The 23,914-nt window shown below is 45.7% G+C and overlaps 1 protein-coding gene across 1 annotated transcript in view; it reads left to right on the forward strand.

Moving 5' to 3' along the window:
- GLG1 (golgi glycoprotein 1) overlaps nucleotides 1–23,914 on the forward strand; it is a 174,872-nt gene that overhangs the window by 116,577 nt on the left and 34,381 nt on the right. Inside the window, exons 9-16 of the mRNA XM_048870553.2 lie at nucleotides 11,962–12,083; nucleotides 12,866–12,967; nucleotides 14,800–14,956; nucleotides 17,126–17,263; nucleotides 18,944–19,030; nucleotides 20,004–20,066; nucleotides 21,544–21,657; nucleotides 23,668–23,756. Coding sequence (XP_048726510.1) covers nucleotides 11,962–12,083; nucleotides 12,866–12,967; nucleotides 14,800–14,956; nucleotides 17,126–17,263; nucleotides 18,944–19,030; nucleotides 20,004–20,066; nucleotides 21,544–21,657; nucleotides 23,668–23,756 — 872 coding nt within the window. The remainder of the gene's footprint in view (nucleotides 1–11,961; nucleotides 12,084–12,865; nucleotides 12,968–14,799; nucleotides 14,957–17,125; nucleotides 17,264–18,943; nucleotides 19,031–20,003; nucleotides 20,067–21,543; nucleotides 21,658–23,667; nucleotides 23,757–23,914) is intronic.

Here is a 23,914-nt window from a genome sequence, read left to right on the forward strand (position 1 = left end):
AAGTCGTACGTTTTTGTAGCAGTTAAGATAAGTGTCTCATGACTTAATGTGAAGGGAATCTCCATAAGATACTATGAAAATGCAAACGTTTGGAAAAGAATGTGGGAATAATCTATGCTTTTCACTGGACTGTCTGTGGGGACTTTTCAGATCATCTCTGATTCAACCATTGATTTTTGTGTTGCCAGCTGGCTCAGTAGCAGTGGCTGCCTATAAATCAAGTGGCCTGTGCTCTGGAGAAAATAAGCAGCAGGAGCAAACAAAATATTAATTAATAATGGAATTATTAATTTCCCCCTTATTTTGATGGGTGAGGGTAGAGGGATGGGGAGAATAGACTGATGCACAAATAGCTTTCTAAATGGAATGTTCATCTTATCAAGTAGTAGTGGGCACTTAAGTATCATGTGTGACTTATATAACACTTAAGTTCCCACATAGGTACATATAAACTTAAGTATCTGGATTCCTTTATTGCTGCATTATATTTCATCTGTGCAGGATATTTTGATGATTAGTGACTGCCTCAGCTATCATTATTTTTGGTCCATTCTAGTATCACACCACAATGAGCTTGCTGCTTTTGCTCTTCTGTGGATGTTAGTTAAAGCACGTCTCTAAAAAGAGAACATCACCTTGATCCCTGCTTCTAGATCGTATGCTTTGAGTATAAGAAAAATAGGAAGTCATCTAGGGCTTGTCTACACTACCGCTTAAGTAGATGTAAGTTACATCGACTTAGAGAGACATCCATGCGGTGCTATGACAGCTCTTCCACAACACAGCTTCTGCCTCTCGTTGAGGTGGGGTAATTATGCTGACCTGAGGATGCTCTCCTGTTGTCAAAATACATTTTCACCAGTCACACCACGGAGACACAGCTGCATTGGTGCAGATTAGTGGGATAGTGTAGACTAGCTGCTAGTTCTCAAAGGTATGGCCCTTTGAGGCACCAGTAGATGTCTCTCACAAAGATCAATGATTAATGTTTCAGTGCCTTCTAGAACCTTGCCCTTTAGTTCCTTACTGACAGCAGTCAGCGAAGGAGAGCCCTGCCCCTATTAGGGCAGAATTGTATGCTGAGCTGTTGATGCCTGTGAGGCTGGGTTTTCGGCCCCTCAGTTTGAGTTTACTCTTTGGGATGCATTGATGGCCTCTGCACTTTCTTCAGGGATATTGTTCTCTGCAGCTCCATTAACTTCGGTGCTGCACTGGTAGCTCTAGGGGCTTTATGCAGTGCCAGGTTGGCCTTTTGTTGATGTGTTGTCTCTGGTGTATGTCCTGAGTTGCAGAGAACACTAGGATCTCTTAACAATTGATGATCCTTAGGGACATTGAAAGTAGAGGATTTACAAGCTTGCTAGAGCTGAAAGCCGTTAGGCTCCCTCTCACACATTTTCTCCCACAGACCAGAGGGCAACTGGTGCAGATTTTCAGACAATATGGTCACAATGTATTACCTACATCAGAGGTGGGCAAACTATGGCCCGTGGGCCACATCTGGCCCATGGGACCGTCCTGCCCGGCCCTTGAGCTCCCAGCCGGGGAGGCTTGCCCCCGGCCCCTCCCCTTCTATCCCCCCTCCGCTGCAGCCATGCTGCCACGCAGGCAGCGGGGCTGCAAGCTCCTGCCGCTCTGAGCGGCATGGTAAGGGGGCGGCAGCAGCGCACACAGAGGTGGGGAGGTTGGGTAGCGGGTCCCAGGGGTTGGTTGGGGGCGGTTCCAGGGGGCGGTCAGGGGTTGGGGAACGGGGGGGTTGGATAGAGCGTGGGAGTCCTGAGGGGCTTGTCGAGGTGGGGATGTGGATAGGTCGGGGCAGTCAGGGTACGGGGGGGGGGTTGGATAGGGAGTGGAATCCCAGGAGGGGGGCAGTTTGGGGCAGGGGGTCCCAGTCAGGGGATGGGAAGTGGGAGGGGGTGAATAGGGGGCGGGGACCAGGCTGTTTGGGGGACATAGCATTCCCTACCCGGCCTTCCATACAAGGAGGAAGGCCCGCACCCCGATGTGGCCCTCAGGCCAGAAAGTTTGCCCATCCCTGATCTACATGGACAGGGGTTAGTCACCCCTGCTGTGTTAGGAGGCAATCAGTCTGCTATGCACTTTGCAGGGATTAAACTTTTCAGTCGATAGCTTGATTAGAAAAAATCTGGATCGTCTTGCATTCAGTCATCTGTGCAGTGTCATGACTGATATTTGTCAGGCTGCGGTCATCCATACATTGACTAGTTTGTTACAAAGCAGAACATCTGCTTCAGTGCAGGTAAAGACCCACCATGCATATCAGACCTCCTTCGTTCACACTGGGGAAAAGGGCTCCAATGGCCATCTCTGTTTGTTCTCATCCCCAGAATACTGAGGAAGAATCAACAGAATAGTCAGAACCTTAGTCACTTTGGTCTGGTCCTAACAGAGCTGGCCCTTCCAAAGTTCATCTGCCTATTTACCTCAGAGTCCAGATTTATTGTCCCAGCAGAACAGCTGGTTGTTTCCTTACAAGTTTCTTCATTTGACAGCACTGCTAACAAGCTTCTATGGAAGCACGAAGGGGGTGTACCAGGCCCTGAGGCCCCCTGCTGGAGACCTCTTGGCCTTACCACACCACACCCCAGGAAAGAGCAGAAGAGGCGAGTCCTCCAGGTTGCCTAGAGGAGCTCTGGGGAAGCAGCAAATCAGAAGATGCTGCAGGGAGCAGCCAATCAGAGTCCAGCAGGTTCATATAAAAGAGCTGCTGGAGTGAGCAGATTCAGTTGCTGATTGGAGCCAGGGGATCAAGGAAGATGTTCCTTGCTGACTGCAGGGACTCAGACTTCAGCCCTGAGATAAAGATGAAAGTAGTGGGTCCACGGGGAAGTGGCCCGTGGTAACACAGCGATTAAAGGGACACAGCAGGTGGCGGCTGCTTATAGGGTTGCTGAGTTGAAACCCAGATTAGGGGGCAGGTCTGGGTCCCCCCCAGCCAGCCACTACGGAAGTGGCTTAAGCCCTGAGAAGGGAAGTAGCCCAGGAAGGAGCTGAAGACCCTGAGAGAGAGGTCAGTATTTGTGGGACTCTTGATACCACCCCAGAAGGGGATTGAACTGTAACGAGTGACTCATCTGGAGAGCTGGGGCAGTAGGCGAAGGCTCCAGGGAGGAAGCCCTGGGAGCACTGCTCCAAACCAGAGCAGGGACAGTTTGAGAGAGTGCCCAGAAGGGGCTGAGAGACTGTTTGAATCAGGGTGCTGCAATAGGCCCTGCTGGACTGGTTGAGGACTGAGCCCAGAGATAGGGCTACGGGCAGAGACTTTACAGAGGGTACTGTGGCAGGCCCTGGTGAACTACCCTGTAAGGGGTCTGTTTTGTTGGTGCGTATACAGACTGTGTGTGACTTGGCCAGAGGGCTGAGTCACTGAAGACCCACCTGAGAAGTTTAACTGCCAGCAGGGGTCACCGCAAGCAAAGCAGAGAGGTGCAGTGCAGACACACCCAGCTGACGGGCTCTTGCGTAAGGGGAGTGACTCTCTCACAGGAAGGATATCTTGTCTTCTCCTTGTTTGAGGAGATAAAGACAGTCCTGTTTGTCTTGAAAATCTTCCACTAGGAGGTGTTATGCTACCAGACAGATGTAGTTTAAAGGGTTGGCTTAAAGTTAGAAAGGTCTAGATCCTGGTTGTGTTCATTCTTGGATTCTAGTCTGGTGTTAAGGCTGTCCCTGGCTATGACTTAGGTCATGTTTCTGCCAGCCATGTCCTTGCAAAAGGAACCATGGCATTTGTCCAGCCTCCGAAACAGTTTTTAAAGGTGTTATAAACTTTTGCCTTCTTGTGTGAGCGTTGTCAGATCCTAGTGTTTCACACTGTTACTAACCAAAATTATGTAAAATTTTGTAAGTTCATCCAACCAGGAGGATGGAAGCTTTACTGGCATATGGCAGCAGTGTGTCCTTCCCTGAAATCCATAGGGCTATGGAGTTGTGGTTCCCCCGTCTCAGATTACTATAGTCAGCCCTATATCAAGGACAGATACTGGTTTTGGGAGGGCAGTACCTCTGTCACTGTTTAACAGGCTCCTCACCCCACCTTCTTAAGGAAAGAACTGCTAGCTACTCTTGTTGTCTCTGTAAAGCAGGCATGGGCAACTACAGCCTGCGGGCTGCATCTGGACCGTGAGCCATTTTAATCCAATCCTCAAGCTCCTGCTGTGGAGCAGGGTCTGGGGCTTGCCCTGCTCTGGTGCTCCAGCTGGAGATCAGGGTCGGGGGCTGCTCCATGCGGCTCCCAGAAGCAGCGGCATGTCCCCACTCCAGCTCCTATGAGTAGGGGCAGCCGGGGACCCTGCTCTGCATGCTGCCCCCACCCCAAGCATTGCCCCCACAGCTCCCATTAGCCAGGAATCACGACCAATGGGAGCTGCAGGTGCAGGGCAGCATGGGGCAGCATGCAACAGAGCCGACTGGCCAAGCCTCTGTGTAGGAGCCAGAGTGGGGACATGCTGCCGCTTCTGGGAGTCACTTGAAGTAAGCGCCACCCAGAGACTACCCCTGAGCCATCCCCCAGCGCCTCAACCCCCTGCCCCAGCCCTGATCCCCCTCCTGCCCTCCGAACCCTTCAGTCTGAGCCCGGAGAACCCTCCTACCCCCAAACCTCTCATCCACAGTCCCACCCCAGAGCCCGCACCTGTAGACAGAGCCCTCACCCCTTCCCACACCCCAACCCCAATTTCATGAGCATTCATGGCCCACCATACAATTTCCATACCCAGATGTGGCCCTTGGGCCAGAAAGTGCCCACCCCTGCTGCAGAGGCGATCTCATGGAAGAGAGGCCGCCCCCACCCTTATGCTTCAGAGCTACAAACAAAGCCCTTGGGGCAGAAAGGAGAGAGGCACAGTCAGAGCAGGGAAGATGTCTAAAAGTTTCTTCTCCGTTTGAGTGGAGGTTGTAGATCTCAAGGGACATATGTATATGCCCTCTTAACAGCTAGCTGTGTCCTGGAAAGGGTCTGGGGCCAAATGGATGAGTATGTGACCCGTACAGCATCGCTCTGGTGAGTCAGTTCAGTCAGAACAGGAGCTGCTGTTGACAAATGATTTCTCTTACTCTCACCACCTTTTCTGGCCTAACTTTTCTTTGGGCCCCTCTTCTCTTATTATCCCCATGAGCATGTCATCCCTTCCAGCAACAGTTATGGGCGGAGCCGTCATTCTGCTCTCAAATGCTGACGAAGCTAATTGTGAGTCAGTCAGCTCCTAATTCAGCCATGACAGAGAATAAAAATTGAGCAGAACCAAGGAACTATAAAGTGCTGCTGAAGAGCAGATGGACTCAAGGGCTAGTCTAGTGTGGGGTGGAGGAGAGTTTTAGGAATGCTTTTTCGTGTTCACCACCTCTCACCAAATCATTCCCTCCCCCTCTTTCCTGTTGCCATGGCAGCTGGCTGGGCTGCTTTGACGTTTTGCACTTGGTTAAAAATCTGAATTGGGGCCCCTGGAACAGCTCCCAAAACAACATTTTAAGTAATAGTTAAACTTTAAAGCAATGTAGCCCCTTCTGAAGTGCTGCTGAGAAGTCTCACCGCTGGGGATTGCAGGCAAACAAACGTCAATGGAAACAGCATATCTCTTGCCCAGCCTGGTCAGCATGCTTTAAAGTCAACTGGGCAGATTAAACCATTGCTTTCATTAGCGAAGGAGATTGGGGAGTGTTGAAAGTCCTATTGTAATAACCTCTGGGTAGAGGCATTGAGGAATTTCACAGGCACACCAGTGTAAACTTTTTCAAAAGAACTGATTAACTGCCCTTGTTTTGTGTAATAGAATGTTATAACTGAAGTATTAACTTTTTTCAGCTGACTTACAGAAATTTCTGCTGCACAGAGTTTCATGGTTTTCCCTGTGTGATTAGTTTCTTCTTCTCTGTGCAGATATTTCACACAGCACCATGTGGGACAGAGCTTTAAAAATATAGAGAGAAAGCAGTAACCACAAACAGGCAAAAGGGACTCGGGAACAGATATAGTACCCACTACTGCTTTTAATTCAGGTTTCTTTAAATGCCTAAATTTCAAATTGACAATATCCTTATAATTTAACTGCCAGGAAATGCCTGGCTCAGAAGTCATTGCTATTATAAATCACGCCAGCTGAATAAATGAAGAAAATATAATTATGGTTCTGGTTTTACTGTGCTTTTGACAATGCCTTCCTGGTAGTTAAAGGCCTGTATCTTAACATGTGGGAGAATTGACTTTATTCTCAGTGCTCTGATAAATTTATAATAGAGCTTAACTGCTAAAGGGGAGAGAACAAACTTCTCCTTTATGGGAACATGTGACTCTCATCATAAATGGGAGGTTCCCAGTGTCCTTTAAGTCACTGCCCTACAGCTTTGCTCTTGAAAACAACCATACAGAGTGAATTGTGACCTTTGCAATTCAGAGTGAGCAAAGTGAGTTTGATTCCAATTATGACATGTAACAGGAACATATGGATCATCTTAAAACTTGAAAGTACAGTCTTCTAAGGAGGGCATGTGGACTGTTGAGTATCACAGCAAGTGAAAAGCTAGAGTGTCTAATATGGAAACAAGACCTAAGCAGACAGCAGTGTGGTAATTCAAGACATCTCTTCTGCTCCACCTCACCCAATATGTGTTGAAATTGGCTTCTTCCACTTGCTAACAGCCAGAGTTAGCATCCTGCACACAGAGACATAAGGAAGAATATCTTGTCTGTATGCTGACTTGATACACTCTGACCCAGACAACTATTTAATCTTCACTTGTGAATATGTTGGAGTGATGAAAAAGTGAAACATTTTGATTTAGAAAACTATTTTATGATCCTTTTAATATGAAAAGTAATAGCTGAAATCCTGTGCTGTTGCAGGAGTGTAATTCGTTAAATCGTGGTTTTTGGTTTTTTTAAAGCCAAAACTGGCTGAAAATTTAAAAATTGGATGGTAACAGGCCATGAACCTAGCGACAATCAAACTTGGAGATGAGCTGTGGCTTCATGTAAATGAGTGAAGGTGGGTGAATCTGTGTGGTGAGCTGGAAGAGTTGCGTTGATTTATATGTGGGTTGTGTTGTACTGGGAAAGTTGTGTGGATTTGTGCAGATGATGGATAAGGGGCTGTGCTGCAGTGAGAGACTGGGTGTGTTTGGTGGTGTTGTGGGTGCTGGTTATGTTGTGTGGGTGTCTTTGAAGAATTGTAGAGAGACAAGGTGGGTGAGGTAATATCTTTAATTGGACAACTTCCATTGGTGAGAGAGACAAGCTTTCAAGCCCCACAGAGGAGTTGAGCCAAGTAATCCACCATCTATGTAGTATCCTTCATATAACCAATGAAATGGTTGCATGCAAATTAGTTGTAGAGTAAGTGTGGTAATTGGCTGGGTTACCTCTGATATTATAGTTGTCTAGGACCCTTGGCGTGCCATAGATACATGCCTTGCTGTTGCATGGGTGTAATTCATAAAACTGAAAATGGCTGAGAACTTAAAATTGGATGGTAACAGACCCTATCCCAGTCATGATAGAACCTGCTGATATTCTGAATAAAAAGAGCTTTCAGCCATGCTCATAGCTGTTTCCATTGCTTCACGCCAACTCAACAAACATTCTAGACTTCAGAGTAACAATCCTGAAATCTTATATAGATAACTGGCCTGAAGCATTCTTAATGCCTTACATATGCAATGTCACTGGGGGGGAGGAGAGGAGGAAGGGCATGGGAATTCCTCTAGTACAGTGAAAAGAAAAGGAGTACTTGTGGCACCTTAGAGACTAACACATTTATTTGAGCATAAGCTTTCATGAGCTACAGCTCACTTCATCAGATGCATGCAGTGGAAAATACAGTGGGGAGATTTATATACATAGAGAACATGAAACAATGGGTGTTACCATACACACTGTAACGAGAGTGATCAGTTAAGGTGAGATATTACCAGCAGGAGAGCAGGGGGACGGGACCTTTTATAGTGATAATCAAGGTGGGCCATTTCCAGCAGTTGACAAGAACGTCTGAGGAACAGTGGGGGGTGGAATAAACATGGGGAAATAGTTTTACTTTGTGTAATGACACATCCACTCCCAGTCTCTATTCAAGCCTAAGTTAATTGTATCCAGTTTGCAAATTAATTCCAATTCAGCAGTCTCTCATTGGAGTCTGTTTTTGAAGATTTTTTGTTGAAGAATTACCACTTTTAGGTCTGTAATAGAGTGACCAAAGAGATTGAAGTGTTCTCCAACTGGTTTTTGAATGTTACAATTCTTGACGTCTGATTTGTGTCCATTTATTCTTTTATGTAGAGACTGTCCAGTTTGACCAATGTACATGGCAGAGAGGCATTGCTGGCACATGATGGCATATATCACATTGGTAGATGTGCAGGTGAACGAGCCTCTGATAGTGTGGCTGATGTGATTAGGCCCCCAACTAAAACCTCTCCAACGCATCATCAAGGATCTACAACCTATTCTGAAGGATGACCCATCACTCTCAAAGATCTTGGGAGACAGGCCAGTCCTTGCTTACAGACAGCCCCCCAACCTGAAGCAAATACTCACCAGCAACCACACACCACACAACAGAACCACCAACCCAGGAACCTATCCTTGTAACAAAGCCCGTTGTCAACTGTGTCCACATATCTATTCAGGGGACACCATCATAGGGCCTAATCACATCAGCCACACTATCAGAGGCTCGTTCACTTGCAGGAAATTAGAAGTTTCCCAAATTTTCTCTTATGCTCTTCAGTACAGAGGTCTGCTCTGGCCTAATTTTTAAGCTTGGAAAGGGTCATGCCAAACCCGAGTCGGCATCATTGGTGCAGCAGCTGCATGTGCCACATTCCTGCCAGCTGCTGCCCCCTTCTGCACTGTGTGCATTCCATAGAGCAAAAGGTACTGTAACTCCTTGGCACGCTGTCGATCCCAGGGACAGGAGGAAGAGATCCCACCCTAAGAGGGTCAGGTTATTTTCGCACTTGACTTGAACCAAATGCTTGTTGTCAGGTCCTGTCATGGTCAGGTTACAGGGCTGTACATCAGTAAATATATCGTAAACTAAACCACCTATGCAGTAGCATAACAAAGGGCCATCTGGAGAGGAACTGTGTTGTAGAGCTGATGACAGAGCCCATATCTCCTGACTCAGGGCTGTGCTTTAGCCACTAGACCATGTTTTGTCCCCATCTTGTGGGGCCAGGCTAGTCTGGTCAAAGGTTCAGAATTGATCATTTCTCCCACTGTCATTAAATAGATTGATTAAATACATGTTGAAATGGTTACACTTGAAGTCTATCTGTCTATTCCAGTTTAAATTCACCAAATATCAGGTAAGTTAATTTGGTTTAACCCTTCAAGACTAGACAGGTGGACTAATGCTTTCTAACTTGTATATCTAAGACTAGAAGCCCCAAATATATATTGTGTCTCTTGGCTTATATACTACAATTGGAGAGTTTCAAGTTCCATCATTAGGGCCCTACCAATTTCATGGCAGTGAAAAACATGTCACGGACCATGAAATAAACCCTCCCCCATGAAATCTGATCTCCCTGAAATCAGCCTGGCTGGGGTCAGACAGGACTTGTCCTTCCCTTGTACAACTGTTATCAGAGGAAGATCAGACCCACCTCCCACATGTACCACCCTCACTTCTGTGCTGCAGCAGCCCCAGAGCTGGGATCCGGACTTCCACCCCCTGCAGCTCCTGCCTAGGCTTGGGGCACTTGAGCTGGGGGCTGCTGCCACTGCCTGCAGCTCCTGCCAGAGCTCGGAGCTGCTGCTCCCCTCCTTCCTCCTCCCCCTCCCGCCAGTGGCTCCTGCCGGGGCTTGGGGCTCTTTCCCCCCGCCCCCCACACTTCTGCCCGGGCTTTGGACCCTGGGCTGGGGGCTGCCACCCCCCAGGGCTACAGCCCAGGCTCAGGGACCTATACTCTGGGTTTTCGCTTCCCACAGCTCTTGCCTGAGCTCCAAGTTGGGCTCTGAAGGCAGCACAGAAGCAAGTATAGTAATCCTGCAGCCCTTCTACAACAGCTTTGGGACGCCACACAATCCCCTTTTGGATCAGGACCCCCATGCTTACAACACTGTAAACATCTGCAATTGTGAAATTGGCCAATTTTAAGACCCTGTGGCTATGAAATTGACCAAAGTGAACCATGAATTTGGTAGGGCCCTATCCATCACCCAGCAGATTAATGGGTGACCTCTTGTAAATGCTGAAAACCAAATCTTTACTGTAAAAGCTCTTAGAGTGAGTTGGAAAATCACTGCTTTATAAACAGAGCTTTGAGTCAAATATTTATACAGTGTATGGTGTACCCCACTATCACCATCCAAGTGGTTCATTGTTTCCAACCAGTAAGCAGAATAGCACTGGAGAAATCCCAATTCATGGAACCATGGAGTAAGATCTTTTCCTATTTACTGTGGTTCACTTGAGAATGACGAGATAACTGGCTCTGTGGATGAGAGGAAAGCAGTGGATGTGGTGTTCCTTGACTTTAGCAAAGCTTTTGACACTGTCTCCCACAGTATTCTTGCCAGCAAGTTAAAGTGGTATGGGCTGGATGAATGGACTATAAGGTGGATAGAAAGTTGGCTAGATTGTTGGGCTCAACGGGTAGTGATCAATGGCTCCATGTCTAGTTGGCAGCCGGTATCAAGCGGAGTGCCCCAGGGTCGGTCCTGGGGCCGGTTTTGTTCAATATCTTCATAAATGATCTGGAGGATGGTGTGGATTGCACCCTCAGCAAGTTTGCAGGTGACACTAAAGTGGGAGGAGAGGTAGATGCACTGGAGGATAGGGATAGGATACAGAGGGCCCTAGACAAATTGGAGGATTGGGCCAAAAGAAATCTGATGAGGTTCAACAAGGACAAGTGCAAAGTCCTGCACTTAAGACGGAAGAATCCCATGCACCACTACAGACTAGGGACCGAATGGCTCAGCAGCAGCTCTGCAGAAAAGGACCTAGGGGTGACAGTGGACGAGAAGCTGGATATGAGTCAACAGTGTGCCCTTGTTGCCAAGAAGGCCAATGGCATTTTGGGCTGTGTAAGTAGGAGCTTTGCCAGCAGATCGAGGGACGTGATCGTTCCCCTCTATTCGACATTGGTGAGGCCTCATCTGGAGTACTGTGTCCAGTTTTGGGCCCCACGCTACAAGAAGGATGCGGAAAAATTGGAAAGAGTCCAGCGGAGGTCAACAAAAATGATTAGGGGACTGGAACACATGACTTATGAGGAGAGGCTGAGGGAGCTGGGATTGTTTAGCCTGCAGAAGAGAAGAATGAGGGGGATTTGATAGCTGCTTTCAACTACCTGAAAGGGGTTCCAAAGAGGATGGCTCTAGACTGTTCTCAGTGGTAGCTGATGACAGAACAAGGAGTAATGGTCTCAAGTTGCAGTGGGGGAGGTTTAGGTTGGATATTACGAAAACCTTTTTCACTAGGAGGGTGGTGAAACACTGGAATGCGTAACCTGGGGAGGTGGTGGAATCTCCTTCCTTAGATATTTTTAAGGTCAGGCTTGACAAAGCCCTGGCTGGGATGATTTAGTTGGGGATTGGTCCTGCTTTGAGCAGGGGGTTGGACTAGATGACGACCTAAGATCCCTTCCAACCCTGATATTCTGTGATTCTATGAATCTGTACGGAGGCTTCAGTTGCTATCCAGTTAGAAACTGTTGATTTTGAGAAGTGTTTCGGTTAAAGGCCATTTACTCAGATGCACAGATTTGGGCTTTTTCTTGGGAAAGGATATCTAACTTTAATGGGAGTGAGTGAAAAACCTGCCTTCTCTAAAGCTTTCTGCATTGTCAGTTGCTAAAATGAGCAACTGTCAAGTAGGTGTGGTGTCTGTTACAAGGCAGTTAGCATTGTGGAATTGCCAATTAGAAGATAGGAGTGCACTGACATTGATCTGCCATGCTGGCTAAGCTGTTTTTCTGTCTCCAATTCCTCTCTTCCAGCTTCAAACTCTGATTCAAGAGACTGACCCTGGTGCAGATTACCGCATTGACAGAGCTTTGAATGAGGCTTGTGAATCAGTAATACAGACGGCTTGCAAACACATACGATCTGGAGATCCAATGTAAGTGGCTTTTTCATAGTCACACTGTACTTTACACGTGCCCAGTAGCAACAGTAGAGCTCACTTGAGTAACCAAACGAGATATTAACCAGTCTAAAAATGAAGACTCCCAAGCAATCAAGAGCATGTACCAGCAATTTATATAGCAGCTGGAAGTGGAATGCAATCTGCATGCAGCTCTTGCTGTGGATCATGCTGAATTTTTTTGTTATAGGACTGTCATGGCGTTAGCCAGGGTTGTCTAGCTTTATTAGTTGTAGGTTGAGCTTGTATCATTTGGTGTGCTATCTTCTGTTACACACAGCTTCCTAGTGTCATTTTTCTAAAGAGAAATGCAGTAAAAAAGTATCAGAAGGTTTTTCGAAAGATGAGAGAAGGAAATCCATGTTGCAGAGACAACTGTCCTATTTATACCCTCTTCTGAGCCAAATTTTTTTATTTTTATATATAAATAAAAATATGATGCTTTTGCCCGATTTAACTGTGAACACATTTGAGTCTAGTTCATATAGACAGTGGAATTTAACACAGCACACATGGGAGTGTAACTATTTTGATTTATTCCTTTTTTTAGGTAGAATGGTTTGGTTTGGTTTGGTTTTGTTTGTTTGAAACCTCTATGATGTGACCTACAACTCTTACCAGCCAAAATTTTTCTATGGAAAGGCAGATCCATAGAGTATAGAGTGGAATCAGTACAGTGACTGGTGTACGTGGGGGGCCCACAGCATGGCCTCTCTCCTTTCTCATTTTCTTCTCTCCTGTTTTCTTTCCATTCCCAGGATTCTGTCTTGCCTTATGGAGCACTTGTACACTGAGAAAATGGTAGAGGACTGTGAACACAGGCTCCTGGAGCTCCAGTACTTTATTTCTCGTGATTGGAAGTGAGTATTGTTAAACAGAGGGTTTAATTTTTCTTCCTGTTGCAAACATCAGCTGTGCCAGATAAGCAACCCCCTGTACACCAGCACTGCTTTCTGTTGCTCAGCTGTAGGTACTTTATACTAGTGACCAGCATGTTTATGCCCTGGAGACTTGGCTTCTCATCTCTCTGTCCAGTGCCTTGGAAGCCAAATCTGCTGTGGGGCCACCCTCCTATGCCTGGTGTTGATACAGAACTAGAGGTTCAACTTTCCAACCTATATGTCCTTATTTAGAGCTTTGAGACTTGAGAGGAGGGTAGGCATGTGCATAATTATAAGGAGTTCATTGCCTGCCTTTCAGATGAAGTTTACTTGCTCAGTGGATGGGCATTATCTTCAGTAGTGATGGGTGTGTATTCCTTTAAAAATCTTGCTCTTCAGGATAGCGAATAGGGAGGATTCGCTTTCTGTAAGAGGTTTCCTATTCTTTTATGGAACGTGGAATGCTTCCATTCCTGACTTGTTTCACTCCCAAAATCCTTGTAAGCCCTGTCTTTCCAGCCAATGTGGACTAGGTGGAATTCCCTTTAGAGCATCACTGCCTTTTTATTTGGCCAGAGTATCTCCAGTGATGAGTATCTCACACATTTAATTTCCCTCCTTCCCCTACCTCCCTTGATGGCTGCATTTATTGCCTGTCCTGCACTTCCAGCAGGGAATCACTTGTTTGAACCAAACCACTCGATTAACTGCAGAATTTTTTCTTCTGTTGACTAATGCGTATTTAACCCTCATGCTGTTTGAACAAAGATCATTCTAACTCAAATCCTAAGTGGACAGCTGGTGCCCGGCCTTTCATGTTTATAACCACCGGTCCCTTGAGTTGGCTAATGAAGCTGCAGTGTAATTCCCGAGGAGTGCAGGCAGAATGGAAATCTTGCATGATTTATTTTTCTTATTGCTTCTCAAAAGCAAGTGTTTGCGGAACTGTTTTCTCTACAAATCTCCTCCTCCTCCCTGTCCTTCTGAAAATGCCATGAAGGCCTGAAGCTATTTATAAACCTCACCACTAACCCTCTCTGCCACTACATTTCCATTCCAGAGGCTCATAGTACCAATCTCTCATTTTGGTGTAATATAATTAAACATTTCCTCCCAAGAGCAGATTCCATGTGTGCAAAGCAGGGACAATGAGGCTTCACTTCGCCCTGTCTCCCGAATCTGGACTGACTGTGGTTAACTGGAACTAAATCTGTCTCCTGTAAAGCTGAGACTTATTTCAAAATGGAAATAATGGTACTGGCATTGGAGGTTCTCTTTAGGCAAATCTTGTGTGCACTCTGCTTTGCTGTGTCACCTGTCGTACTCCCTCAGGGAGCTGATTTTCTCAGATTTCCTGCACTAAGCATTGCCAGGCCTCCTCAACGTTGGGATGGGAGGTCTTAAGGGAAAACGGGGATGCGTCAGGAAGTGATGTGGGTGATTCATTCATGACTTCCTTATGAGTCTGTACTAGAGCAATCCCCTTGCATGTTATGGGAGACTGTGCTGCTGGAGGTGGCCACTTTGGGAGAAGATATAAAATCAAGATCCGCACTACCTGTAGACACCAGCGATACCAGAGCATTTGTTGCAAGAGTAAGGACTTGATTCCCGATTGAGTGTTATACGGTCTGCCTGTTGGTTTGGTTATAGAGTTCTCATGCTTTGCTGTGTTCAGTCAATAGTGGATCTGTCCACTTCATAAGCATTTCTGTGGTTTCTGTATCCAAAAATGTATAAAGCATTTGGTAGGTGCTGGGGTGTGGAAGGTGCTGTGGTAATGATGTTGGCTTCCTTTTTTTCTACTACAGATTGGATCCAGTCCTTTATCGCAAGTGTCAGGGAGATGCTTCTCGACTCTGTCATACCCATGGCTGGAATGAGACTACTAGTGACCTGATGCCTACAGGAGCTGTCTTTTCCTGCTTGTACAGGCATGCCTACCGCACGGAGGAGCAGGGAAGGAGGGTATGCACTCAACATTAACTTTTCATTCTCTTCATTGGTGATCTGTCAGTCGGATGCATGTTCAGCTATCAGTCATGCTGCATTGACAGTCAGTACTACTGAAAACTAGTTTGAAAAGGCAGTTGCTGCAGATATTTATTGCGTCAATGCAAAGATCTTTACCAGCTGTGTCCTCCATGGACATACCTCTAATGTCTATATTAGAACTTCAGTAGAAAGAGGAGAAATGTGGTGTCTTACCAGCAGAATTGCCACCTTGAGGCATTTGTCCAAGGAGTTGCAGCAAAGCTTGAGACCTAAGAGTCCTGTGTTTAAATCTGTGCATAGACACTATGTAAAGGCATCTAGCAAATCATTAGACTGCCATGTGCTCCAGCCACTTAGCTGCCAGACTGCTTTTATACAAAAAGTCCCACTGTCATAAAGACCAGGCTATCTATTCTCAGATTAAGACCTGAGTCTGTTCAAAGCAACTTCCTTTGGTTTACATAATCTATTAAGAAGGTCTCTGTAGTGACAGACTATTATTTTAACCCTAGGTAGCAGAAACCATAATGCATTTCCCAGTAAAATTTATGACTAGAGCACAGTAAAGATTTGACTTACTGCACGGTTGCTTTCCTCCTTGGATATGTGCTTTCAGAAACCTTTTACTGCTGTTCAGTGGGTTCTTGTGCTGAGTTTGCTGCCCTCTAGTGCCTTGTTGAGGGACTGAGCCTCTCGGAAACATTTTGGTGCTCAAAGTTCCATTTGCTTCTTTGGTGGTTGCGCTGTAGGATGCAGTTCCAGTGATCTTTGGTGGGATTATGCAACACTCTTGCTTACGAAATGATTCTCTGGAGCAGTGGTTCTCAAACATTTGTCCTAGTGACCCCTTTCACACAGCAAGCCTCTGAGTGCGACCCCCCTTATAAATTAAAAACGCTTTTTTATATATTTAAAAGCAATGCTGGAGGCAAAGCGGGGTTTCGGGTGGAGACTGACAGCTCGTGACCCCCCCATGTAATGACCCCTTATGGGGTTGTGAGGTTCTGACCCCCATTTTGAGAACCCCTGCTCTAGAGCCTGATGTAAATTGTCTTATGATAGGGAGGTCAAATATTGATCAAAGGTTCCTTCCTTTTAGGGAATGAATTTTTTATTCGGTGGTTTCCAGTTCAGCCTTTTAGTGCCGTGAGCTGAACTTTTCGTTGTAATGCATTTTACATTAGTGCTAACCACAGAAATTTCATGCCACTGCAAATGATGTAGCAGTTATGGGAGAAAAGTTCTTTATATGTGGGGAGCAGGTGTGTCAGCAATTCAGTGTTAATGAAAGACTGATCCCACTGATCAGAGCTGTACTTTGCCCACAATACTTGCCTATATAAATATACCACCTGGTATTTACCTAATTTCCAATAAGTGGTGCTCACAGTGTTCTATGTAACTTTCAATACTCCATTCTGTTCCAGGTTTAAGACCTCATATAACTCTGCCAATGCATCTCACATCTGAGTTGCAGCATATCTTGCTATTTCAGCACTGCAGCCCCCCAGTCCTCACCAGCATCACCTCCTGCTGTTGCAGCCCTGAACCCTTCCACAGTTTGTGCCTCTATTTCAGTCTTGACATCATCATCCTTGTTATGCTAATATAGGACTCGCCTAAAGGAAGTGACAGGACACACTGTGCAAGGATAAGGGCTGTCCTTCATAAACTGATGCCATCACTGAGTTATGAGTGTCTCCAGATTCAGACATAGTCCTCAAAAAATAGAAAACCTCTTTTCATGTGTAATGCAGCGGTGTCCTGTTTGCCAACTTAGAGGCCTGTTCTAGTATTTAGTTCCAAAGCCAAGTGAATGTTAGCTTCCAGTAAAATGTTCATTGCTGAATACTACATGCCATAAAGACCACGGAACAAAGTATCCATCCCTAGGGGAAAATGCTCTCCAAGCAATGAGGAAAGCCAGAATTGAGGATACCTTTGGAGCTCAGACCACCTGGCTGGTAGAGGCCAAGCTTATCGTGGGGCTGATGCTCTCTCACTGGAGGTTAGGAAGAAGAGAAATTTCTTGTCACTTTCCATGGCACATCATTTATTAGTAACTGAACAAATCAGTTTGCAATGTAGCAGGTCAGAGCTGCACATTTGTCCCCTTTAAACCGTTCTCTGCTCCCCATTTAGCTGTCACGAGAGTGCAGAGCAGAAGTACAGCGAATCCTTCACCAGCGTGCAATGGATGTGAAGCTGGATCCAGCCCTCCAGGACAAGTGCATGATCGACCTGGGGAAATGGTGCAGTGAAAAAACAGAGACAGGACAGGTACTGTGCAAATGCCTTTTTGTATGGGGACGAAGGAACCCCTTTGTTGCTGGCAGGTGTTGATTCTTTATGTTCATAGCTTATAGTTTATTACAATTTGTAAATTTCCCAGGCACTTTAATAAATAAAGTATATAATAGGCAAAAAGACAATGGGTAGTAATGTCTGTGAAGAAGAAACTACACAGCTCTGGAAGTTGCTTTGTAAAAGAGATCTGAATGCTTAATATGAAGTGATAGTTAACACCATGGGCTCTCCTTTGATATAACAAGTATCTTTTTTTCAACTCATATTTGTAATATCCTGTTACAAACTTGACATTTATTTTCCCCATAAACTTTGTCCCATTTCCGTTTGGCAAATATTAACATGCTTCCTGTGCTTGAAAAGAGTGAAATTCACCTGCTGCTCTTTAATGAGACTCCAACAGATAGTTCTTTTATATTAAATCATTGTGCTCTGGCATAGCTCTGGGGAGAGAGCTGTTAATTAGTGTATGCGAAAGAGAGCACCTCACTCGTTTTTTGAAGGGTTTCTCACTGATAGGTTTTGGTATCATAGGTTCTGGAATTAAGGGTGCTGGGGGTGCCGCCCCACCCCCTGGCTTGAAATGATTTCCTCATACACTGGATTTACAGTTTGGTTCAATGATTCTCAGCACCCCCACTATACAAATTGTTCCAGCACCCCTGTTTGGTAGTTTGGGATGTTTGTCCATGTATGAAGGTTATACTTATCAAACTAAGAGCAAACCATCAGACAAAACGTTCCAGCATGTGGTGTTCCATCCTAAGGTCATTCCCAGTCACTGCTGATAGTGTCTGTAACTTGATTTTTGCAAAACATTTAAACTAAATTTGAAAATTCAGAGGTGCTTACTTTGTATGTTCAAAATGTGATTAGCTTTTAAAAAAAAAAAAAAGTATTTTTCCACTAGAAAATAAGACTGAGTGGACAGAGGTTCATTTTCATCCAGAGATATTTTCTCTCTAAAGCAGAAAAATGCAACATATCCCAAATTCAGAATTGTCCTTGGATTCAAGACCATCTGCATTGAAAACATGAAAATCTTGTCTTCAGAGTGGTGAAAAAACCTCTATCAAAATAAACATTTTTCATCATTTTCACTTAGCTCATTGGCTGTGGGAGGCACCTTGATCTAGAACAGTAAAGGGTTGGGGGTTAGAAGTTTGAGTTCTGCTGCTGTGTCTCCTCTTGTGCAAATCACTTCTCTTGTGTGCCTCATCTTACCCTATCTGTAAAGCATCAAGACCAGCATCCCCAGCACTTACGAATTTACTAAGGAAATGAGCAGGGAAGCCACTGGATGGTTAGTGCAAGCACCAAAAGAGCAAGAAACGTGAAACATTAAAGATTTTGCATGTTCATTTTAGTATAATCTAATCCACTAGTCCTGCAAGACTGGTCTCCAAGCTACTCTATAGCTGAGGCCCTTCATCTAGCATAACACCTTGTTGCTCTTGCAATCTTGAGTTGATCTGAACAACTGGAACTTCTCCGAAGCAGTGTTTAGTTCTCAGAAAGCAGGCAGAGGGAGGGCACAGTGAACATTAGGGATCCTTTACTTGCTAAGATGTTGTATGTATCATAATTTCTCTGGCACAGAGCTCTGAATTTTCAGTATCTTGTCACATATTAAGATGACTTGTCTCTCTGTAGGAACTTGAATGCCTCCAGGACCATCTTGATGACTTAGTGGTTGATTGCAGAGACATAGTTGGAAACCTTACTGAGTTGGAGTCTGAGGTAAGCAGTTTGCAGCCTGGCACAAAGGGAAGAGTCTGTAACAGAGCATGTCCAGCTGCCCTCATACCAATCCTGGAAAAATATATATAGCATTTCTGTGGTGGGTTTCTGATACGTCATCAACCCACCACAGAAATGCAGCCATCTTTGAGGTGAAGCAAGTCGTCCCGTGTCAGTACTGCACAAGTGTTTGTAGGGAAATGAAATAACAGCTGGGATTTGAGATGCGCTCAGTGCAAGCACCACAATGAATGTGGCCGGGGTACTGGGGCTAACACCTGTACTCTTGCAGAAAGGAACACGAGCTGTAATGACCAAAATACGCTCAGGAGCTCAGATTTTGGCCTTCTCTGAAAGCAGTTCCAGCAGCACACAGCGCCCGCCTAGTGTTTTGATGGAGGCAATGTTAGGCAGTGAGTGGTGGGAAAAGCATCATCCATTGAGTCAACCGCACCACTTCTTGCAGCAGCCCACGTTTTCATTGAGTGCCTTTCCATCTAATCATTGGCTCTGCTTTACATCCAAGACACTCTGCTCTAGGGGCTGTTTCCTTTCCACGCTTCGAATGCATTTTGCTGAAAATGGCCACTAATCTCCAGGTGTCTAGGTTGCTGTGTGGCACCTATCACTGTATTGTCTCTAGAATGAGTTCCTCCTAGCGAGACTGAGCTGGCTTAATTATCTGAGTGGTAAGGGCTTCTCCAGCTCTGTGGAGAGCTGTTCTGCTCCAAGCCCACAACCTGGAAGGCTCTCCCAGCATTCACCCACACTTGGCTGGAGCACGCAGCGTGACCACCAATGCCAAAGGGTGAAGCTGTCTGGATTTCATCTGAACAAAATACCATAAACTCAGGGGACAGCTTGACTTGGAGCACAATTTTCAGAACCTTTAATGCATGAACAGAGCCTTCCCCTTATGGCTGTTTGCTGTGCAGTTGTTATGGGAGCTGAATGCTGCATGTCTCTTCTGCAGGATATTCAGATTGAAGCCTTGCTGATGAGAGCGTGTGAGCCCATCATTCAGACGTTCTGTCATGTAAGTTCTTCATGATAGTCTGGTACCCCTAGGGAAATGAGAGGATGTTGGAAAGGTTAGAATTTTCATTGTTCAAGCATAATTGGAAGTACCAGACCCAGGCATCAGAGTGAATGCTAATGTAAATGGATGCAATTAATGATGTATGTATGCCGCATGTTTGTTTTGCCTAAGGATAAAAGCTAAGAGAACACCTAAGCCCTGTATGTGATGCCAGAACTGCAGCTTGGGTTATATTGCCTTACAACAGGGGTAGGCAACCAATGGCCTGTGTGCCAAAGGCGGCCCGCAAGCTGATTTCAGTGGCACTCACACTGCCCGGGTCCTGGCCACCAGTCGGGGGGCTCTGCATTTTAATTTAATTTTAAATGAAGCGTCTTAAACATTTTAAAAACCTTATTTACTTTACATACAACAATAGTTTAGTTATATATTATAGACTTATAGAAAGGGATCTTCTAAAAACATTAAAATGTATTACTGGCACGCAAAACCTTAAATTAAAGTGAATTAATGAAGACTTGGCACACCACTTCTGAAAGGTTGCCGACCCCTGCCTTACAATAATTTAATGATCTAGGACTAGGTAACTGTTTTCAGCCCATGTGTGTGTACAGGGGTGTCATAAATACACACAACTGAACCATAGTCAGATTCGCAAAAAGAAAAGGAGTACTTGTGGCACCTTAGAGACTAACCAATTTATTTGAGCATGAGCTTTCGTGAGCTACAGCTCACTTCATCAGATGTTTACCGTGGAAACTGCAGCAGACTTTATATACACACAGAAATCATGAAACAATACCTCCTCCCACCCCACTGTCCTGCTGGTAATAGATTGTTCACAGAACTAAAAAAAACAGATTAGTCAGACGAATTATATATCGAATAGCCAGCTGAATCCCAAGGCTCTTAATTCCACCCAGGGCTTCTGCTATTATCATAAGCCCTGTCACAGGAGCTAGGACCTCTAGATGAAATTGCCCTGTAATTCAAAATATTACTGTTTTATATTGGGTCAGAACCCCAGTTCCACAATAGCAGACTCCCCAGTGGCTCTGCTCCCTTCCTGACACTCTTGCTGTTTCTCATCTTTACCGCATCACTCTGTGGTATTGATTAATCACACTTTATGATAAGCAGGTAGCTTCACATCTGTTAGTTACAAAGTTCTTACCATGGGTGTTGGCCGGGGGGGGGGGGGGAAGGGGGTGTTCATGCTGCTTTGAGAGCATTCCACTCTCAGATGTGTGACTAAGTATCTACAGAAGGATTAATGTTAATCCACACAGCGTCACATAATGAGCCCAAGTTCAAAGTATAGAAGAGCTGTTAATTTCACTGCATTGAATTCTTATTAGTGGTCATTTGATTGCCTGGTTGATTTATAAAAAGCATGGTGGAATGGGAATGTTTTCAAGAGGGTAACCCATTTCTGAAGTGGAGGTAACAGCCTGTCCCTGCTTCCTTCCTTCAGGAGATGGCAGATAACCAGATAGACTCTGGGGACTTGATGGAATGTTTGATTCAGAACAAGCACCAGAAGGAGATGAATGAGAAGTGCGCCATTGGAGTCACTCACTTCCAGCTGGTGAGCAATTACCTGCCTCCCCACACCGTATACCTTATAACATCTCACTTTGTCCAGGGAGAGGTGGGTAGGAGACTTCTGATCATGCCCCTCTTCATGATCCAAGACCCAGTCCAGCTGTTATGAATTCACTTCATAAATCTGATCCCTTATTTCATGTCACTATTTGTACATCTAGTCATAAACTTTCACTTTCGAATGTTAGTTCTAATTCCATTGATGCCCCTTCCCTGTCGCTCTTTGAGGCAGGGCCCGGTGTATTCTGTAGCACAGTAGGAACAAATTCTATGGCAATATTAATTCATTGTGTCTCTATGAAATACCCAGCATTCCCATCCCTCCCACACCTATCCCCACACAACTGTGGCTCTTGGTTGAAAACATGGATTGATGGATTTTTTCACTCTGTTCTCCAGACGGTTCGGCTCCGTGGGCTTCAGCAGTTACAATGTTGTTTTAGCAGCCTGATTCAGAATGTCTTTGTCCTGCTCTGTGCATGGCAGGGAAGTGGGGAGCTTGTAGTCAGCTTCTATGGTGATTCTTTTCAGCTCCCTAGGCTTTGGGTGCTACTCTGCATTTAAAAAAAAAAAAAATTGGGGGATTGGTCCTGCTTTGAGCAGGGGGTTGGACTAGATGAGGGACCTCCTGAGGTCCCTTCCAACCCTGAGATTCTATGTGGGGGTGGGATAGCTCAGTGGTTTGAGCATTGGCCTGCTAACCCAGAGTTGAGAGTTCAATCCTTGAGGGGGCCATTTGGGATCTGGGGCAAAAATTGGGGATTGGTCCTGCTTTGAGCAGGGGGTTGGACTAGATGACCTCCCGAGGTCCCTTCGAACCCTGATATTTTATGATTCTGTTCTCTCGGCAGCCTAGCTGCCCAATTTGCACATCTGGCTCCCTGGCTACAGTTCCCTGTCTGTAGCAAAAATAATTCTGTGGTATGCAGAGTCCATGGGGTGCCCCAGGTGAGAGAACTCGGGCAGCTCACACCTCTGAGCTGTTGTTTCAGGCTCTTTGCAGTGGCTTGCACTTCGTACATGTTTGAGGTGACCTTCCCAACTGTCAGGGCTAGAAACTTACCTTTTAAACAATGAAAGTTGAGATACTGGAGCTAAATTCTGGGTGAATTCTGCAATTGCGGAATACTTGGGTCCCTGATATCTCTTGGGCATTCGTGGTGGTTAAAAGTCAGCTCTCCAGTTTCCTTGCCACCTTCTTAACCCTCCATCAGTGTAATTCTGACGTTTATGGATCATGATCAGTATGTTGCTGGTGATGAGTAAGGCTACAATGTAGTCACGGAATCTGTGACTTCCAGCAACCTCTGTGACTTCAGCCTGCGGTGGTTGGGAGCTACAGGCTCCCGCGCTGCCCATGGGGGCCTGGACGGGGCGGGGACCCCTTATTGCTCCTGGCCACGGCAGGCCGTTGGAACTGTGGGCAGCGGGGGTACCCCGCAGCCTCCGTGCAGTTGCTCTGCTTCAGGCAGTGTGGAGACCCACTGATCCCCGTTCTGTCAGGGATACTTTTAGTAAAAGAAAAATTCACGGAAGCTGTTACCTGTGTGTGACTTCCGTGAATTTTTCTTTTTTGCCCATGACCTATCCGTGACTTTTACTAAAAATATCCCTGACAAAACCTTAGCCTTGGTAATGAATAGTCAGCAGGGGCAGCTGCCCCAGGAAAGCTTGAGGCTGCCGCAGATTTTGTTAGGCAAATTATGAGGTGCTCTTCCAAACCTGTCACGCCTTGAGACTCCTTCTGTAGTAAGGATGCCTTGAGATTGTGGTTCACGTTGTTTGAGGTGTGGGGGTAAGGGTAAAGAGGAGAAATTGGCCAGAGGGGGCCCATGCTTCTGGTCAGTGGAATTGCATCAGGTACACAATGTATTGACCCTGTCTTAATAGAGCATGGCAATTCAGGTGCTATGGAATATGCTGTTTTAAGCAAGCCTGTTTTCTCAACTTGTTTTGATATACTCCTTTTATTGTCTGCTTCTTGTTCTCTTAGGTTCAAATGAAGGATTTCAGGTTCTCATACAAATTTAAAATGGCTTGCAAGGAGGATGTGCTGAAACTTTGCCCCAACATCAAAAAAAAGTACGTAGCAGCTGAATGACTAGAAACACGTAATGAAGTCCTCTAACAACATTCCTTTGCCTCTGTTGCCAGAAGTGTTAGCCTGTCCCAGTGAAAATTGCTGTTCCTGTTCCGCTTTGCTCGACTGCATGCGGCGAACGTTTACGATGGAGGAGCTT

Source organism: Caretta caretta, chromosome 12, assembly GCF_965140235.1.
Source record: "Caretta caretta isolate rCarCar2 chromosome 12, rCarCar1.hap1, whole genome shotgun sequence".
Taxonomy (NCBI): domain Eukaryota; kingdom Metazoa; phylum Chordata; order Testudines; family Cheloniidae; genus Caretta; species Caretta caretta.